The sequence below is a fragment of the Mchenga conophoros genome, linkage group LG3, assembly GCF_057382185.1.
Source record: "Mchenga conophoros isolate Kocher_MC1m ecotype Shallow Benthic linkage group LG3, M_conophoros_male_GT1.1, whole genome shotgun sequence".
Taxonomy (NCBI): domain Eukaryota; kingdom Metazoa; phylum Chordata; class Actinopteri; order Cichliformes; family Cichlidae; genus Mchenga; species Mchenga conophoros.
The window spans coordinates 42127051-42145450 of NC_140528.1; the positions used below are offsets into that span (position 1 = coordinate 42127051).

The following is an 18400-nucleotide window of genomic DNA, read 5'->3' on the forward strand; positions in this document are numbered from 1 at the left end:
TCAATCAAGTGATAAGTAATATTATCTCCTGTACTGCTGTGTCCAATAAAGAGAAGAGATTCTGTTGTGTTGATTAAAATGCTCCTTTAAAGTCTGATTTATGCTTCATGTCAAAATGTGAAACTTGTCAAATGTCATGACTGCAGTCAGACAAGAATCACATCCATAGACCTAAAAAACAGAACACTGATAAAAATTAACTCAACATAAAAGTCTTTAAATTAAAGTACTTCTATAACAATGTGTCAGAGATCAGTCGAGTCATTGTAGTCTAACATCTACCTTTGTGGTACAGATTATTATTTAGATTTTTATGTTTTGTTAATGAATGCTGCTTATGTTGAATGTAGACATTTTAATGTTTCTGCTCCTGAGCAGAAACAAGCAGTCTTGATCTTCATCTGAGGATGTAGGAATTTTTTTATTATTGTTAAATGAATATAATTCATTTTTGTTAATATCGTTCTACTTTGTTTTCATGCTTTAGACCTTTTGTATGCATTGAGTAAAAGACAGCCGAGTATCAGTAAAATGTATATCCACAGTACAGTTCTGTTTTTAAAATCACTAAACTGCTAAATTCAGTTTTTCACATCCTATTTTTCTGTAAGATGCTCAAACTTCCTCTTCACAGCTGAAATGTGTCTTCTTTGTGTTTTAAACTTTCTTGAAATACTGTTTCACTTGTTGCTTATGTCATTTTCTTTCATCTGTCATCAATCAACATTCAAAAATTCTGTAAAATAAACTTTAGGTAACCTTAAGAGGTTTTTACTTACTGAGCAGACATTGCAGAGATGTTTCCTCCATCGTTCCTCTCAGTGATGTGACGTGTTTTACATTTATAGAAAATGAATCCCCGCCCTCTTTCTCTGTGCACTCCTGCTATTTCTTTTGGGCTTTTTTTTTGTTTAAAAAAAATCTTGAAACTACCTGTGCAAACACGTTTTCATAACAAAACCAACATTTTAAAATCAAATGATCTCTAGCAGTCATGCACCAAAAGAGATGTGAATAACGTGTTCTTCAGGATGTATGGAAATCTGGATTTTCTTCACTGTGTTTTAGTCACTTTGTGTCAAATGAAGCATGAAACAACATGTGCAGCTTTCTTCAGGACATGTTAACGAAAATCTCTTGGTGACACTCAGTGGCGTGTCTAGAAATTTTTTGTTGGGGGGCCAGGTAGGGGCACAGATTTGGAGAAGGGTGGCAGATGTAATTGGCAGATAATGTTTAAAAAAAATTCTACCAACTGTTAACCATAATTCAATAATCCTATAAACCTAATAACTGAATGCGCTTTTAACTCTTATTAGAATGAGATTTTAACCACTACGGTGCAAAGTTTTTAGATACTGCGTTGATAAAGTACAAGAGATGCAATCAGTGTCAGTGTTTACTCAGCATTCAAGGACAGCAATATTTGCATAGTATTTTTACTGACATATAGTGCACATATGTTTTGGGCAAAAACATTTTTTAATATTAAAATACGAACATTTGTAACAAACAATTGACAAATTAGCCAGTTCCAATGTAAAACTTTATCTGCCTATTAAAAAAAGAAGATAATCTTCTCACAAACTGGTGTTTGATTTTGAAACAGGAAAAAAAGTGGGGAAACAACTGAAAAGACTAACATTTGAATAAAACCTGAAAGCAAGTAAATACTTTCTATGCTGCCTTATGGTAAACTTTGTGTCACGGTCTGACTGGCAGACCGTGAGGGGATGTTGGAGAAAGGACCCAAACGCTGGACTTAGTGGAATGAGCAGTGGGTTTATTTACAGTGAGGTAAATGTACACCACACAATAAATCTCCAAAGTGCTCCCTCGACTCCCGTGACGTGTCTTCTCCTAAGTGCTGGTATCTCTTGCTCTCTGCCCTGTGCCTTCGCACACCCCGTGTGTCTTGCAGTCCTGTGTTCCGCTGTCCTCCTGAGGAAAAACGACAGACACAGCCATTATGGCACCAACTCCAGCAGGCATACACTGACCAGGACTATAAACACTGCCATGAAGTCTAACTCAACAATCCTGCGCCAGAGGAAGCTCCATCGCTCTGTTAAGTAGCTCCCCCGACGAGCCTGATCAGAAGCAGGTGTGTGAGAACCTAGGCATGACCGGCAGGGCCACGCCCATCAGGCCTGCAGGTGACTGTCCTTCATCCTTCAGCCACACCCGCAGACACACACCAGCATGGAACACAAGAGCACAGTGCAGCAAAAATACATCCAATACAATAACACCAATAACAATAACAATAACAGCAATAGTAACACTAAAGGTCCACACTTCTCACGGACCCCAAGTCCCCGGAACCGGGTCCGTGACACTTTGGTAATATTGATAAAGAACAACACTGGCTGATGATGAAATACAGTCAGCTGGCATGGTGACACTGCCAGTATTAACCTGCAGGGCTGGACTGGGACAGAAAATCGGGCATTTTGACTACAGACCGGCCCACCAGGTATTAAAGTCATAAAGACTTTGAATGAAAACAAATGCTGTTGTGACAGTGATGTACAGTCTTGTTGGTATATGTATGATTTCTATACATTTTACGTCAGATAAAAACTTTGGTTGTAAGATTCAGATAATTATTTAATAAAAGCTAATATTTCTTTCTGCCTTTCTTTCCCTGTTAATGCCCCCTGGCAAAACTTTGCTAGATCCGCCCCTGCACAGTTACCAGCTGTCAGCTACAAAAAAAAAGGATCCTGGTGTTATTTGTCTCTCAGAAACCGTTCATAACTTCCCTTCAACTCATTCATGTCACCTAAAAGGTAAACCTGTTTCTCCATCACCTGTTCAGCTCTGATGATTCAGTAAGGACATCTCCTGGTTTCATCTTCATGTTTCCCTCTCATCACATATCCAAACCGACATCATGACCAGCAGCTTTACAGCTGTGGCTCCAGCAAACATCAGCTGATACTAGAAATTAATATTAAATAAATTCTAACAACAGCTGATCAAGCTTAAACGTGCTGCTGTTGTTTATCTGCTAGTTTATAAAAAATACTTATTTTCCACCCTGATTTACGAATAAATTCTTTACAAATCCTACCATGTGGATTCATGGATTTTTTTTTCACATTCTGTCTCTCACAGTTGAAGTGTATCTCTGGTGCAAATTACTGACCTCTGTCATCATTTTAAGTGGGGGAACTTGCACAATCGGTGGCTGACTGTGCGCACAGCTGAACGCACTATGGGAACATCTCTACCAGCACTGCAGGACATCTATGCTGAAAGGTGCAGATCCAGGGCCATCAGGATCATTAGGGATTCTAGCCATCCCGCCCACAAACTGTTCAGGCCACTGAGGTCAGGGAAGCGCCTCTGTAGCCTGAAAACAAGAACAGAAAGGTTCAGGAGGAGTTTTTACCCACAAACTGTGAGACTCCTCAACCAAAACACAAACCGGACAACATGATGGACAATCTCACACACAGTACATAATTTGCACTTTATCTTTCTTCTCTGAACCTTATCCGTACCTTATTATATACATCTGTACTATGTAAATATGTATATTTTTATAGTCTTCTCATTCAAATCATTACAGTGCAATATCTTGCACGTCATGGATATATATTTATAAGCACAAACATATGGACTTTTACATTGTTTTTTTATATATTTTTTTTACTTTTAACTTTTGTTTCTTTTCCTTTTTTTCTTAGCTTATGTAAAATCCTTTTTAGCATGTTTGCACAGTCGGGGGGAGTACTTTTTTAGCCAGAAAAAACATTTCACTGTATGTTGTACCAGCTATAACTACATGTGACAAATAAATAAAGAATTGAATTGAATTGACTAAATACTTTTTTGCCCCACTGTATATCTTATAACTCATAACTCTTATGTTAGCTCCCCTCAGCATACTGTCTGAAATATTCGACGGCTGCAATAATTCTTCAAGTGTTATTTTTTCCTTGGTATTCTAATTTCACCGAAGTTTACTAAACTCAACAAACTTAATATTACTTACCGGGACATTTAAGTAATATTGGCCTGGGGGTGGCCTGTGCCCCCCCACCCCGCTGGACACGCCACTGGTGACACTCTACGATTGGAGGGGGGACTCCCAGCAGCTGGAAACCACCAGAAAGCATGAAGCAGCAATTCTAAGTGACCATATCTAGAGGCTCCTCACTGAATCTGAGTGTGGTACTTTCACAGTTTACCCAAGTCCATGATTAACTGCAAAGTGGAAGTGGAGGAGCCACAGCAACAAAGACCACATAAAGTTTCACAGCAGGGTTGCGAAACGCTGATGCACATAGTGTGTGAAAGTTGCCAACGCTCAAGAACGGTTCCAGACTTCCTCTAGCATAAACATTGTTGGAGCCATGACATAAAAATAACATTTTCTTTAGATGTAATACAGTGTTGGCTTGGTCACTCTGGCGCAGCTGGCTGCCGGCAGAGCTCACGGGCACGTCACTGCAACCCCCCCTGGCTTCTGCTCCGTGGCTGCTGAGTGAGCCCTCATCTGGGACTCTCCTCAGCTCTTTCTGGGACAGTGGCGCAGCTGCCCCTCTGTTGGTCTTCCTTGGTCTCTTGTGTTCTGAGGGCCTCTGGATGTCTGGAGTCTTGATCTCCTCCATACCTGCTTCATGCCCTGGAGGACGGGGCAGTGCCCCCCCCACACCCTCTAGCAGATCATTACATGAAGGAACCTTTTAAAAACAAGCGCACTCATGCTCACAGGTGTACACACGGGTGCTCACACACACAAACTACACCCTTTTTGGCTCCTACCTCAAAGCACACTGTGCGCTGTCGATCTTACGTGCTGCACAATAATGTTTAATATTTAGTATTTTACTGTTATATTCCCATATATCATTGTGATGTTGTTTATTGTATTGCTCTCGTTTTCTTCTGCTTGTTTTATTTTTCTTTCTCAACAGGTGATCCAGGTGATTGATATATGTATTTATTTGGGGTTTTTTTTGTTTTTTTTGTTTTTTTGTCTGCTTATTTAGTTGGTTTTTGGGTTTTTTTGCCCTTTATCCCCGTCCCTCTTTTCCACTGTTTTTCCCCCCTCTTCCTTTCTCCCTTTTCTTTTCCTCATTCAAGTCTGTCCCGTATCTAACAAGTGAAAATAAAATAAATAAATAAAACAAACAATAAAAGATGAATTAAATAGACCATTACGGCAAGGCTGGGATGGTCAATTTGGTAAAGTAAATCCGTTGGGCATCTTTCTTTGCCTTTAGACAATAATTCTGATGGCAAAAGAACCAAACGGGACAGGCAAAAAAAAAACAAAAAAAAAAGGAAGTGTAGGAGCCACAGCAACAAAGACCACATAAAGTTTCACAGCAGGGTTGCGAAACGCTGATGCACATAGTGTGTGAAAGTTACCAACGCTCAAGAACGGTTCCAGACTTCCTCTAGCATAAACATTGTTAGGAAAAATTGGGGCCATGACATAAAAATAACATTTTCTTTAGATGTAATACAGTGTTGGACACTAATTTTGCTTGTTCATCAGTCAGTAAATTACTGTCACGATCCAACCTTAAAATATATGAATGAATATATATATATATATATATATATATATATATATATATATATATATATATAATTTTATTTATTTATTTTCTTTTAATGTTGGATCCTTTCTGCAGTGGTTTTGGTTTCGAATGTGATGCATTTTTTTATGTTTTGGTTATGATATTTGTTTTTCTGTTGACTCTTGGTCAACAGGAAACTCTGAGATAGATAGACAATAAAATTGATTCATGTTTGTGGCTGTAATGTGACAAAATGTGGGAAAGTTCAAGGGGAGCGAATACTTTTGCAAGCCACTGTATAGGCTCCCCACTGAATCTGAGTGTGGTACTATCATAGTTTACCCAAGTCCACGATTAACTGCAAAGTGGAAGTGGAGGAGCCACAGCAACAAAGACCACAAGTTTCATAGCAGGGATGCACATAGTGTGTGAAAGTTGCCGGCATGTGACACGAAAAAACTCAGAGATAGATATAACAATAAGGGAACAAGTCAAAACAAAGACTGTGGAATCTTACAAAGCTCAAATGTTTTCCAGAATACGTTCGATAAAAAAAGAAAGTGAAAGAGTTGCATGACTATTATTTGTTGAGAATGAAGTCTGCAGGAGGGGATTTTTATTGCTGAAAGCTCCCCTTTCGTGCAATGTTAAACTCAGAGACAGATGAAGAACAAAGGCGTGAGTTGGAAGATGGACACAAAAATGTCAAAAAAAAAAACTACATGAGCTCTTTTTCCATGTGTTTTATTATTTCCCACCAGTTGAGCATTGCGTGGCACATCCGACATACTGTTTTACTTTTGTCCATGACACACTTACCATCAGGGTCATACTTCACATGAAAACCAAAGTAGTTCAAACGCCAGATCTGAATGAGGGTGGGGGAGGTTCAGTTTCTGGTAGCATTGAGGCAGTTGTCATGTTGCAACGAGCTTAGCTTCTGTCTTGCTAGCTTGCGCTGCGCTCAGTGGATCTGCGCTTGACAGTGCAGCCTAGGCGGAGTAGTTGAATGCAGATCCACTGAGCGCTCAACACAGACAGCATCGTCAGAAGAAAAGTTGATAAAATAAATAAAAAAAATTGTATTGTTCGATACATATGCGAACCGAACCGAAAGCACTGTATCGAACTGTTCAATATCGATACGAGTATTGTTGCACCCCTAGCTGCTATGGGTCACTTTTTGTGTTTTACAATATGGTGTGTCTATGTGAAGCTTTTTAAGGTACACACAAGTAATTAGCAGCAGGTGCTGTTGTTTGGGAGGAAGCAAACAGTCTGGAATTATTAGCATTGAAAAAGCATACTAATGGAATAAAGATTTTAAACAGACAAGATAAGTACAGGTGAAGTTACTGGACTGTAATGTAATGTGATGAAATGGCAGGTGACGGCTAGGTAAGCCTCTGTGTTAATGGAGGTCCACATATCAGATGTCAAACTAACTGCAGAAACCTTGGCCACAGCCAGTTTTTCTTTTTGTTTGGACTCTTTGTATCTTTGGTCCACCATAGCTTTCAAAGCCTAAACAAAAGAAAGTACAGTACTTAATATGGAAATGAAGGCAAAATGGAAACATGCTTCATATTTTAAGATACACACCTGCCTTGTGGGGAGAACATAGTTAGGGTTCAAAGCTTTAACAAGCTTCCTAAACCCACTGTCCTCCACAATAGTGAAGGGCTGGGAATCCTCTATCACCATGTTGAGCAAGGCCTCATCCACATCATTCCTCTCCCTTGATAAAAAAAAAAAAAAAAGAAATTACAGATATCAGTAATTACAACCCGAATATAAGTGAATGACATGGGGTATATAAATGTATCAAATGACTGTATCCTTAAAACCTACAAAAACTCACCTGAGCTTGGTCCACCTTGGTTAGTCTCCTTGTTCTCATGCAGGGCTCTGCAATGCCTCAGCATAGATGAGGTGTTGTTGCTGTATCCAAGTTCTTTGGAGCACAGCAAACACTTCACCTTTTAATAAACCAAAAGACAGAAATACGATTATAAGATCTGTGGTGTCGTTTATGTATATTATGGTGCTTATCATTTGTGATATTTATTACAGTGTGTATACCTTATTAGGAGAGATGAGATCGAAATGTTGCCAGACCGGGGAAAATTTTCTTTTCCTTGCTGGTTCCATCGAGAGAGGAAATGCTCAAGTAACTATGTAGCACGTACCTAATCCAATTCCACAACACAATGTGATGGGGGAATCAGCTGTGTTTTGCTGCGATTTTATTTGGAGTCTGACGCAAACCGGCAAACCAGTTCCTGAATCAGTCACGTGGTACGGACTGCCCGCGAGGCCTCAAATGTCACTGCATACGTAATGAAAGCAAGCGTCGATACGCGCTTCACAAAAACGCCCCGGAGATTACCCAACACAGGCCTTTAAGACCTACCATAGAACCAAGTCCGCCAGAGCTTATATTATATTTTTACATGCTGTGGAGCCATTTTTTGGAGCATTTCAAGTTGCTATACATCAATACAACCATTATAGCCCAAATTTTAATAATATGTTTTTTTTTAACATATATTTCTAGTTAGAGAAATTTAAGAGGCTTATCCCTCAAAACTGTAAATACAAAAAAGTTGCACAAACTAGTTTCCCACCAAAGGAAATTTATTTTGAGTGTTTTCATAGTTTTATTTTTGAGATACACCAATTTTCATATACTACAGGAAAAACGAAAAAATATATTATAGTGCAAATTTGCAAAATAACAGCATATGCATCAAAATAAACTATTTCCAGCAGTGCAATATGAGTCCTAAGCATCCCAGAAACGACACAGAAAGTCATAAAGTCAAAGATAACTCTGGGTCAAAGATTCAAGTTGCAGTTATTTATATTTCCTATCACCTTAAATCTTCACTCAAAGACAAGTATCTCTGACAGTGTATATACAGATGTATTATACATAAGAGACAAATATTGTTAAGGACGTACTAACCTCTCTTTTTGTTTTTTGTTTATTTGTTTGTGCCACTCAGTGTTGGGTAAGTTACTTTAAAAAAGTAATTAATTACTAATCATCACTTTGATTAGTTGAGTCTCTGAGGCTGAGACCACAGGACTGTAAAACATGATTGTTGGGCTTCATTTCTGTACTGAACAGTCATTTTAAGATTAGCTAGTAAATAACAATTAGCTAATGTTGTTTATGTGTTTGTGTGTTTGTGTGTTTATGTGTTTAAGTGTTGTTCACTTAGCTCCGTTATGAAGAACTTGCTTAAAGAAACATATTTAACATATTTAAACAATGCCTTCTCTGTTCGGTTAATGAATTATGAAATAAAAGTGCAAAAAAAAACCCCTAAAAACCTCTGGAATTAAAGAATGGTACAGAAATAATGCCTCATCCGCTTAAGAAAAATTACCAGTACTGGGTCCGTATGAGGGCTGACCTGGGACAAAAAATTGGCCCAGGCATTTTGACTAGAGACCGGTCCACCAGGTATAAGATAAGATAAGATACCTATAGTAGTCCCACAAGGGGAAATTTCATGTTAAGGCTGCCGACATATTGCACGCAATGGCGGCGCCATCTTACCCTCCGACCATACATACATTACACAAAAACATCACATGGGGAAGACGGATCAGAGAGGTATAACAATGGAATATGCACCACATGAGGAAAGATAAGGAGAAAAAAATACCTCCCCCCAGACTGAGCTCCAACAGGGAGATCAGTTTGGGAAAAGAAAAAAAAAACACTTCTGTGCACAGCACATGAAAAACTCTTAATACACCATAGAAACACATGACAAGCAACAGGGATGGGTAAAAGGTGAGAGACAGTCAGTGTAGACAGCGCATCTGGGCCTGCAGCAATGCGCTGGCCCCCTTTGACCCACCGTCTGCATCGGGAGGGAATAAGCATCAAAGACGTTTGGAAGGGGAGGGGGGAAGAAACAGTCTATGCACAGTCTGTTTTCAGTTTGTTTTTGAGAACAGACTGTGAGAGAGTGTTCCAAGGAAAGATTAAAAAAAAGTTAAAAAAATAGACAAGACTAGACAAGGACACAAGACGCTAAGCAGGAAAGACAATGGAAGGGAGCGGAGAAAAGTCCGACCGCCTTCGCCAAGAGCAAGAGCAACGTGAAACAACATGCTCAGCTTCGGGACACTTCAAAGAAAATGTCTTGGTAACACTCTACAATTGGAGGGGGGGGGGAGACTCCCAGCAGCTGGAAAACATCAGGTAAGGTAAGGTAAGATAAGGTAAGGTAAGGTAACTTTATTTATACCTAAAGGCAAGGTAAATTTGCTTTACAGAAAAATGACAGCATTTGACATCCCTTTAAAAACACACATAGCTAGTAAATATATAAAACTCACTGTGACAGATACTTTAATATTTCGAATCAAAAACAGTTCTTATTTAATTCAGTGACAGCAACGGGGACAAAGCTATTTTTATAACGCTTTGTCCTGCATCTCGGAAATAGAAACCTCCGTCCTGAGGGAAGAAGCTGAAATTCACCCCTTAGAGGATGGGAACCATTTTTAAGGATTGATAAAGCCATCCTCTGTACCTGCTTAGAGTACAGGGAGGCTAAACAAGACTGTGGTTCACCTATCAGACGACTGGACCATCTCACTATCTGATTTAGAGAGTTTTTCTCTGTGACAGAGGTCTGACCAAACCATGCCACCAAACAAAAGGATAAAACAGACTCAATAAAAGAACGATAAAACAAAGTTAAAATTTTTTGGTCAATGTGGAAATGAACAAGTTTCCTAAGGCAATAAAGGTGCTGGTTACCCTTTTTACAAACTGATTTGCAATTTTGATCAAAGTTCAGTTTTTCATTTATTATGGTCCCAAGATATGGTCCCAGCAAGCTGGAAGCAGCAATTCTAAGTGACCATATCTATAGGCTCCTCACTGAATTTGAGTGTGGTACTTTCATAGTTTACCCAAGTCCATGATTAACTGCAAAGTGGAAGTAGAGGAGCCACAGCAACAAAGACCACAAGTTTCACAGCAGCGATGCCAAACGCTGATGCACATAGCATGTGAAAGTGGCCAACACTCAAGAACGGTTCCAAACTTCCTCTAGCATTAAGCATGCTTAGGGAAAATGGGAGCCATGACATAAAGATCATGAAGACTAAGAAGATGTTTGTTTTGCTTGTTTATCAGTATTTTTTGGTCAGATGAACACATAAATTAATGTTGGATCTTTCCTGCAGTGTTTTTGGTTTCAAATGTGTTGCATTTGTTATGTTTTGGTTTGGGTTTTTTTATTTGTTTTTATGTTGACTCTCGGTCAACAAAAAACTCTGAGAGAGATATAACGATAAGAGAACAAGTGAACAAGCCGAAACAAAGACAGTGGAATCTTTCAAAGCTTGGATGTTTTCCAGAAACCGTTTGATTAAAAAAAGAAAGTGAAAGAGTTGCATTACTAATATTTTTTGAAGCCTGCAGGTGTGGCTCTCTATCATTGAAAACTCCCCTTTAATGCAACGTTAAACTCAGAGACAGATAAAGAACAAAGGCGTGAGTTGGAATGATGTGCATACTGTCAAAAAAAAAAAAAAAAAAACTACATGTACTCATTTTCCTTGTGTTAGGCTTATCAACAAAGAAATCATTGTTCACATGCAACCTTTTTGTTTTATATTTATTTTTTTCTTTTTACTTTTTACTTCCATTCTCGAAGAACTCTGGCACTAGATTTTATTTAGATTTAGAAAATAGTTTAATTTAGAACAAACTTCTTCACAACAGTAATGCTGTTCACTGACAGATCACACATCTGTCAGTTAGAAAGAACAATACAGCATCCACATCTGAACCACAGGGTAAAACAGTGAAATGTGGATTATTAAATATTAGGTCTCTCTCCTCCAAGTCTCTGTTAGTACATGACTTAATAATTGATCAACAAATCGATTTACTCTGCCTTACAGAAACCTGGTTGCAGCCGGATGATTATGTTCGTTTAAACGAATCAACACCCCCGAGTCATTCTAACTACCAGAAATCTCGAAGCACAGGCCGAGGGGGCGGTGTGGCAGCAATTTTTCACACCAGCCTATTAATTAATGAAAGACCAAGACAGACTTTTAATTCATTTGAAAGCCTGATGCTTAACATTGTCCACCCCAGCTGTGAAACTCAGAAACTAGTCTTACTTGTTATCATATATCGTCCACCTGGGCCTTACACAGAGTTTCTGTCTGATTTCTCAGACTTTATATCTAATTTAGTTCTGAGCTCAGATAAAATAATTATTGTGGGTGATTTTAACATCCATGTAGATGCTAAAAATGACAGCCTCAACATGGCATTTAATCTGTTATTAGACTCAATTGGCTTCTCTCAAAATGTAAAAGAACCCATCCACCACTTTAATCACACTCTAGATCTTGTTTTAACATATGGCATAGAAACTGAACATTTAACAGTGTTTCCTGAAAACCCTCTCCTGTCTGATCATTTCCTGATAACATTTACATTTACAATAATTGATTACACAGCGGTGGAGAGTAGACTTTATCACAGTAGATGTCTTTCTGAAAGCGCTTTAACTATGTTTAAGAATGTAATCCACCCACTGATATCAGCTTCAATGCCCTGTACCAACACAGAGCAGAGCAGCTATCTGAACGCTACCCCAACAGAGGTCGATTATCTTGTTAATAATTTTACCTCCTCACTACGTACAACTCTGGATACTGTAGCTCCTGTGAAAACTAAGGTCTCTAATCAGAAGTACCTGACTCCGTGGTATAATTCTCAAACACGTAGCCTAAAGCAGATGACTCGTAATCTGGAGAGGAAATGGCGTTTAACAAATTTAGAGGATCATCGTTTAGCCTGGAGAAATAGTTTGTTGCTTTATAAGAAAGCCCTCCGCAAAGCCAGAACATCTTACTATTCGTCACTGATTGAAGAAAATAAGAACAACCCCAGGTTTCTCTTCAGCACTGTAGCCAGGCTGACAAAAAGTCAGAGCTCTTTTGAGCCAACCATCCCTTTAACGTTAACTAGTAATGACTTCATGAACTTCTTCACAAATAAAATTTTTATCATTAGAGAAAAAATTACCAATAATCATCCCACAGATGTAATATTATGTACAGCTACTCTTAAGGATGGGTATCGAAAACTGGTTCTCAACAAGAGCATTCGATACTGTTGACCATAATATCCTATTAGAGCGATTAGAACATGCTGTAGGTATTACAGGTACTGCGCTGCAGTGGTTTGTATCATATCTATCTAATAGACTCCAGTTTGTACATGTAAATGGAGAGTCCTCTTCACACATTGAGGTTAATTATGGAGTTCCACAGGGTTCAGTGCTAGGACCAATTCTGTTTACATTATACATGCTTCCCTTAGGCAGCATCATTAGAAGACATAGCATACATTTTCACTGTTATGCAGATGACACCCAGCTCTATCTGTCCATGAAGCCAGATAACACACACCAATTAGTTAAACTGCAGGAATGTCTTAAAGACATAAAGACCTGGATGGCCGCTAACTTTCTGCTTCTTAATTCAGATAAAACTGAGGTTATTGTACTCGGCCCTGAAAATCTTAGAAATATGGTATCTAACCAGATTCTTACTCTGGATGGCATTACCTTGGCCTCCAGTAACGCTGTGAGGAACCTTGGAGTCATTTTTGACCAGGACATGTCCTTCAACGCACATATTAAACAAATATGTAAAACTACGTTCTTCCATTTGTGCAACATCTCTAAAGTTAGAAATATCCTGTCTCAGAGTGACGCTGAAAAACTAGTTCATGCATTTATTACTTCCAGGCTGGACAACTGTAATTCATTATTATCAGGATGTCCAAAAAACTCACTGAAAAGCCTTCAGCTAATCCAAAATGCTGCAGCAAGAGTCCTGACAGGGACTAGAAAGAGAGAGCAGATTTCTCCTGTTTTGGCTTCCCTTCATTGGCTTCCTGTTAAATCCAGAATTGAATTCAAAATCCTGCTCCTCACATACAAGGTCTTAAATAATCAGGCCCCATCTTATCTTAATGACCTTGTAGTACCATATCACCCTATTAGAGCACTTCGCTCTCACTCTGCAGGCCTACTTGTTGTTCCTAGAGTATTTAAAAGTAGAATGGGAGGGAGAGCCTTCAGTTTTCAGGCCCCTCTTCTGTGGAACCAGCTTCCAGTTTGGATTCGGGAGACAGACACTATCTCTACTTTTAAGATTAGGCTTAAAACTTTCCTTTTTGCTAAAGCATATAGTTAGGGCTGGACCAGGTGACCCTGAATCCTCCCTTAGTTATGCTGCACTAGACGTAGGTTGCCGGGGATTCCACTGATGCATTGAGTTTTTCCTTTCCAGTCACCTTTCTCACTCCGTATGTGTTAATAGACCTCTCTGCATTGAATCATATCTGTTATTAACCTCTGTCTCTCTTCCACAGCATGTCTTTATCCTGTCTTCCTTCTCTCACCCCAACCGGTCGCAGCAGATGGCCGCCCCTCCCTGAGCCTGGTTCTGCTGGAGGTTTCTTCCTGTTAAAAGGGAGTTTTTCCTCCCAACTGTCACCAAAGTGCTTGCTCATAGGGGGTCATATCATTGTTGGGTTTGTCTCTGTATCTACTGTACAATATAAAGCGCCTTGAGGCGACTTTTGTTGTGATTTGGCGCTATATAAATAAAATTGAATTGAATTTAAATCCCACTCACTAACAGTATAACCCATTGTTACAGGTCATGTCAAAGGATTATGTTTAAGGCTTCCTTAATTAGCCATGCCAGCAGTTCTGGCTGCATGGCTCATAACCTGCTCTGTTCATGCACTAAAGGACGAGAGCAGGCTTAGACCATCTAATACAGAATTGTAAACATATGCAAACAGAAATCTTAAGCTTTTTTTCAGTGTGAATGAAAAAACAAAAAAAACAATATTTTTTTATTTGCAAAAGTTTTCAGAGTAAATAGATTAGATTTAAGAATCTAAAAAAACATAACTTTATAAAGATAAAATCTGTACACCAGAGCATTCCTGCTGTAACATGCCTTAAGCAAGAAAATAAAGATAAGAAAATCACATTTGTGTTCCTAGATTAATGCTTTAAACTGAGTCAAGAATGTGCATCTTTTTTTATTAAAAATATATATATTAAAATTAGAGTAGAAAAGTTAAATAGGTGAAAATGAGGATACTTTGCTCAACTTTGCTTTAATTAATGACATCCCTGCTCAGACACAACCTTATGCCAGTCCTGAGTGTTTGAAAGAGCTTCTTATTGTGAAATGTCATGTCCTGTCATGTTCAGCTTTCTTAGCGTCATAAATAGTCAGTGGGGCTGAACCTGGCAGAAGTTAACAGGAACTGTGCAATCTCCTGTTCTGTACATTTTCAGAGATCTTAAGCAGGATACAGCAGATAAGCTCCTCAATGGAGACCTTAATCACAAATTTTGCTTCTGGAAAACGACCCTACATCGCTATTATTGTGATTTTTATTACCACAATTTTGATTAGCAGAAACTTTGAATGCACTTGCAAATCACAGGTGCTTGACTGCAGCATTTACTTGGTTCTGCCTTTTATTATAATATTTGGCTTAATGCTGTGGACCAACAGTTCCTTCAAGAGAATCTGTAAATACACGAGTGATGGTGTTAGTCAAAAATTTGGTAAATGCCAGACATTTGGCAAATGCCGCAAATTTTGCTGTTCTTTCATCCGTCACTTTTTAAAGGCAGGTTTAGTTAGTTTGCTCTGGGCTGCATATCTGTTTTTCAGTGGAGACTGGTATGTCTGCTGTCTGAGCAATCTCTCTAACAGAACCGAAGAGGCACTGTTACCTTGCAAAGACAAGTGGAAGCTGACTTTTGAGGAGCGATTACACATCACTGAACTGAACAACAAGTCCAAGGTCAGTGTTTTTCCTGTCTTTTAACACATCCTGTTCTTAAAACGGTGATATTAATATGTTATCAAAACATTGTGTTTCTTTTTCAGAGGATTGGCTACACTTTGCTCTTGCTTGTCGTTGTTTTAGCATCTTTCATGTCTTATTTTAGATGTGGAAAATGCTGTAAAAGAACATCAAATTGCTTGGACAGTAAAACAACGTATTACAAAGTGATTATGGAAGAGGAGGGGATGGTGCGCAGAGAGCTTCTAAGGACAAAAGCAAAAGAAAATCTGACTGTTTTAATGACTGAAATGATAGATGGTGGACGATGGGATCAGTTTTTCAATGCTGCAGAAGAACTAATTAAAAGAGAAGCCAAGTCACCATCTGATGAAGTGGTAAATGCTGGTGCAGCTCAATTACAGGTAAACACGCTAAAACAGTAGAGTCTTTATTACATAAACAACTGGAGGTGACTGCTGTTGGACCTGATGTTTATGAAGCAAACTGAATTAAATGTTTGTCTCTTATATTCTCTCTGTTCATCAGTGTAGGAGCCATGGTTTGGGGGTTGGTACCTTATGTATGCCGCTATGGGTCACTTTTTGTGTTTTACGATATGGGGCGTCTATGGGAAGCTATTTAAGATACACACAAGTAATTAGCGGCAGGTGTTGTTTGGGAGGGAGTAAACAGTTTGTGACTGCTGGAATTATTAGCATTGAAAAAGCATACTGATGGAATAAAGATTTTAAACAGACAAGATAAGTACGGGTGAAGTTACTGGACTGTAACAAGTTTAACAAGTTCATTCATACCAGTGGCATCTCCTCACCCCTACCAATGAACACCTCAGTGGTTTCAAGCGTAGGCTTAGACTCTACAATCTGTTTGTTTGTAAGCTTGACAAACTTGTAATCTATGTTTGCAGTCACTATTATCGACTCTTTATCTTACAATATGAAGCACTGTGATGGATCAAGCTGGGTATCACCTGCATAGTACTGAAAATGTATGAAATCCCATTTAATGATACTCCCCAGGGGAAGCATATATAGTGTAAACTGAATCTACAACAGAAAGTATAAACTAAACCAAAATCTAGATTAAATAAATGCAAAATCATCTTGTTTAATTTAATTGTGCAACTGTATTCATATTTCTTTTTTTTTTTCTTTGCAGGACATAGGATCGTCCAACTCTGAGCACCAACACTTACTGGAGGAATTTTAAGCCTGACAAGATAGATTCACAAAGAAGTTATTGTTTTCTCTTTTTCTTTTTTTCCCTGTTCATGTTTAGAAATGTACCATCAAGATAATGTTACTGGAGCATGACCCAAATGCCTCAGTGCAATAGGCAGGGTACACCATGGACAGGTTATCTGTTGTTTTCAGAGCCATAGCCAGACAAAAATGTATGTCTAATGATGTATGCTGGGTGTTTCGTCTGGAATTATTAGCATTGAAAAAGCATACTGATGGAATAAAGATTTTAAACAGACAAGATAAGTACGGGTGAAGTTACTGGACTGTAACAAGTTTAACAAGTTCATTCATACCAGTGGCATCTCCTCACCCCTACCAATGAACACCTCAGTGGTTTCAAGCGTAGGCTTAGACTCTACAATCTGTTTGTTTGTAAGCTTACGGATTATTATTTTGATATTTCTGTATTATTAATGAATGCTGCTGATGTTATCTGTAGACATTTAATTTGTTCTGCTTCTGAACAAAGTCAAGCAGAACTTAAACACTGTTATCTTAATCTGGGGAGGGAGGGATTTTTGGATTGTTGTTAAACAGCCAAGATTTTTCATTTTTGTTAACATCTTTCTACTTGCTATATAGTTCTGTTTTTTAAAATCACGAAATTGCTAGATTCACTTTTTCAGATCCTGTTTTTTGTGGTAGAAAGCTCAAACTTCCTCTTCACTCCCTTCATCGCTCCTCTCAGAGAAGTAACGTTTTTTGTTTTGTTTTTTCATTTGCAGAAAGTGAATTTTTTTATGTCTGGATGTTTTTTTCTATATCTATTCTGAAACAGTTTGGTGGATTATTTTTAAATCCACCTTTCTTGTTAAAGAAAGAAAAAAATAAGCAATACAATGAAACTTACCTTTAAAAAATGTCCCCAGAGCAAGCACCTTTTCATAGAAAATAACCACCTTTTAAAATTATCCACCCTCGAGCTTTCATGCACGAAAGGGTGTTCCAATAATGTGTTCCACTTTCTTTGGGAGATGTCGATGAAACATGGAAATATGGATTTTCTCTTTTTTGATTTTTCTTTGTTTCTCAACAATGCTATGCTCTTTATCCCTGTGCATTTGTATCTTACTTTACTAGTAAGCTACACTCATACAAAAACACACTGGAAGCTGCTTGGGGACAGCTTTGAATGCACATCAGCTCCTGTGTCTAAGCCTCATCTGCATCTTTGCAAAATCTACAGTGACTTAAGCCCCTCAACCAGAAACAAGCAGGAAGGATTAGGTCCTCTCGTTTTGAGTGCTGCATCCCAGTGAATTTTCCATTAAAGAGCCGTGAGCTTCTCCAAGATCTTATCCATATTGTGTTCAATGAGCACAGTCCTAGTACTCACAGCCCTCCCCATCACTTCGATCATCATTTTGGTATATTTCTGTATTATGATTAATGTTCTGATGATGTGATGTGTAAACCTATAAACTGAATAAATAAATTGTTGTTATGGTTATTTAGCCCGGATATTGTCTCAAGATGTCTGATACAAAAGAGAAACTGGAAACTATCAGGACAGAGTTTTGGGATGATTGTGTAACTGTGTACTCATGCTTATGTACATCTGGATAATGACACAAACTAGTGTGTGGCGCCTCAAGTTGAATAAATAGAGAAATTACTGTTGTTCATGACACAAATAACTAAACTCTAAATATTAGTTATTTTATTATTAGTTAGGAGGATGTGCGGAAGTGCTTCAGGAAGGTGAACGC

General features: G+C 38.5%; 3 protein-coding genes across 3 annotated transcripts in view; 1 reads left to right on the forward strand and 2 right to left on the reverse strand.

The window, feature by feature from the left end:
- The window catches only part of LOC146578743 (low affinity immunoglobulin gamma Fc region receptor III-like), a 72312-nt gene extending 71502 nt beyond the window's left edge, over window positions 1-810 (reverse strand). Inside the window, exon 1 of the mRNA XM_085268948.1 lies at window positions 780-810. Coding sequence (XP_085125074.1) covers window positions 780-810 — 31 coding nt within the window. The remainder of the gene's footprint in view (window positions 1-779) is intronic.
- Window positions 811-6370: 5560 nt separating this feature from the next.
- On the reverse strand, window positions 6371-7691 carry LOC146578746 (zinc finger BED domain-containing protein 4-like). The gene is made up of 4 exons (XM_085269137.1): window positions 7623-7691; window positions 7398-7519; window positions 7143-7278; window positions 6371-7064 (listed from the first exon to the last, which is right to left on the reverse strand). Exons 1-4 carry the CDS (start codon window positions 7689-7691, stop codon window positions 6864-6866), a joined length of 528 nt encoding a protein of 175 aa, XP_085125263.1. The 3' UTR covers window positions 6371-6863.
- Window positions 7692-14949: 7258 nt separating this feature from the next.
- LOC146578747 (uncharacterized) lies at window positions 14950-18275 on the forward strand. Its single transcript, XM_085269171.1, has 3 exons — window positions 14950-15441; window positions 15528-15848; window positions 16613-18275. The coding sequence occupies exons 1-3, from the start codon at window positions 14959-14961 to the stop codon at window positions 16742-16744; spliced, it is 936 nt and encodes a 311-aa protein (XP_085125297.1). The 5' UTR covers window positions 14950-14958; the 3' UTR covers window positions 16745-18275.
- Window positions 18276-18400: the final 125 nt, after the last annotated feature.

Bases quoted from the DNA above. Each gene is read 5' to 3' on its own strand.
- LOC146578746 (XM_085269137.1), bottom strand. From the start codon at position 7,691: ATGGAACCAGCAAGGAAAAGAAAATTTTCCCCGGTCTGGCAACATTTC. The intron at 7,520-7,622 runs GTATACACACTG...GTTTATTAAAAG, and splicing joins ATCTCATCTCTCCTAATAAG to GTGAAGTGTTTGCTGTGCTC. The intron at 7,279-7,397 runs GTTTTTGTAGGT...TTTTTTATCAAG, and splicing joins GGTGGACCAAGCTCAGGTGA to GGAGAGGAATGATGTGGATG.
- LOC146578747 (XM_085269171.1), top strand. From the start codon at position 14,959: ATGGAGACCTTAATCACAAATTTTGCTTCTGGAAAACGACCCTACATC. The intron at 15,442-15,527 runs GTCAGTGTTTTT...TTTCTTTTTCAG, and splicing joins AACTGAACAACAAGTCCAAG to AGGATTGGCTACACTTTGCT. The intron at 15,849-16,612 runs GTAAACACGCTA...TGCAGGACATAG, and splicing joins CTGGTGCAGCTCAATTACAG to GATCGTCCAACTCTGAGCAC.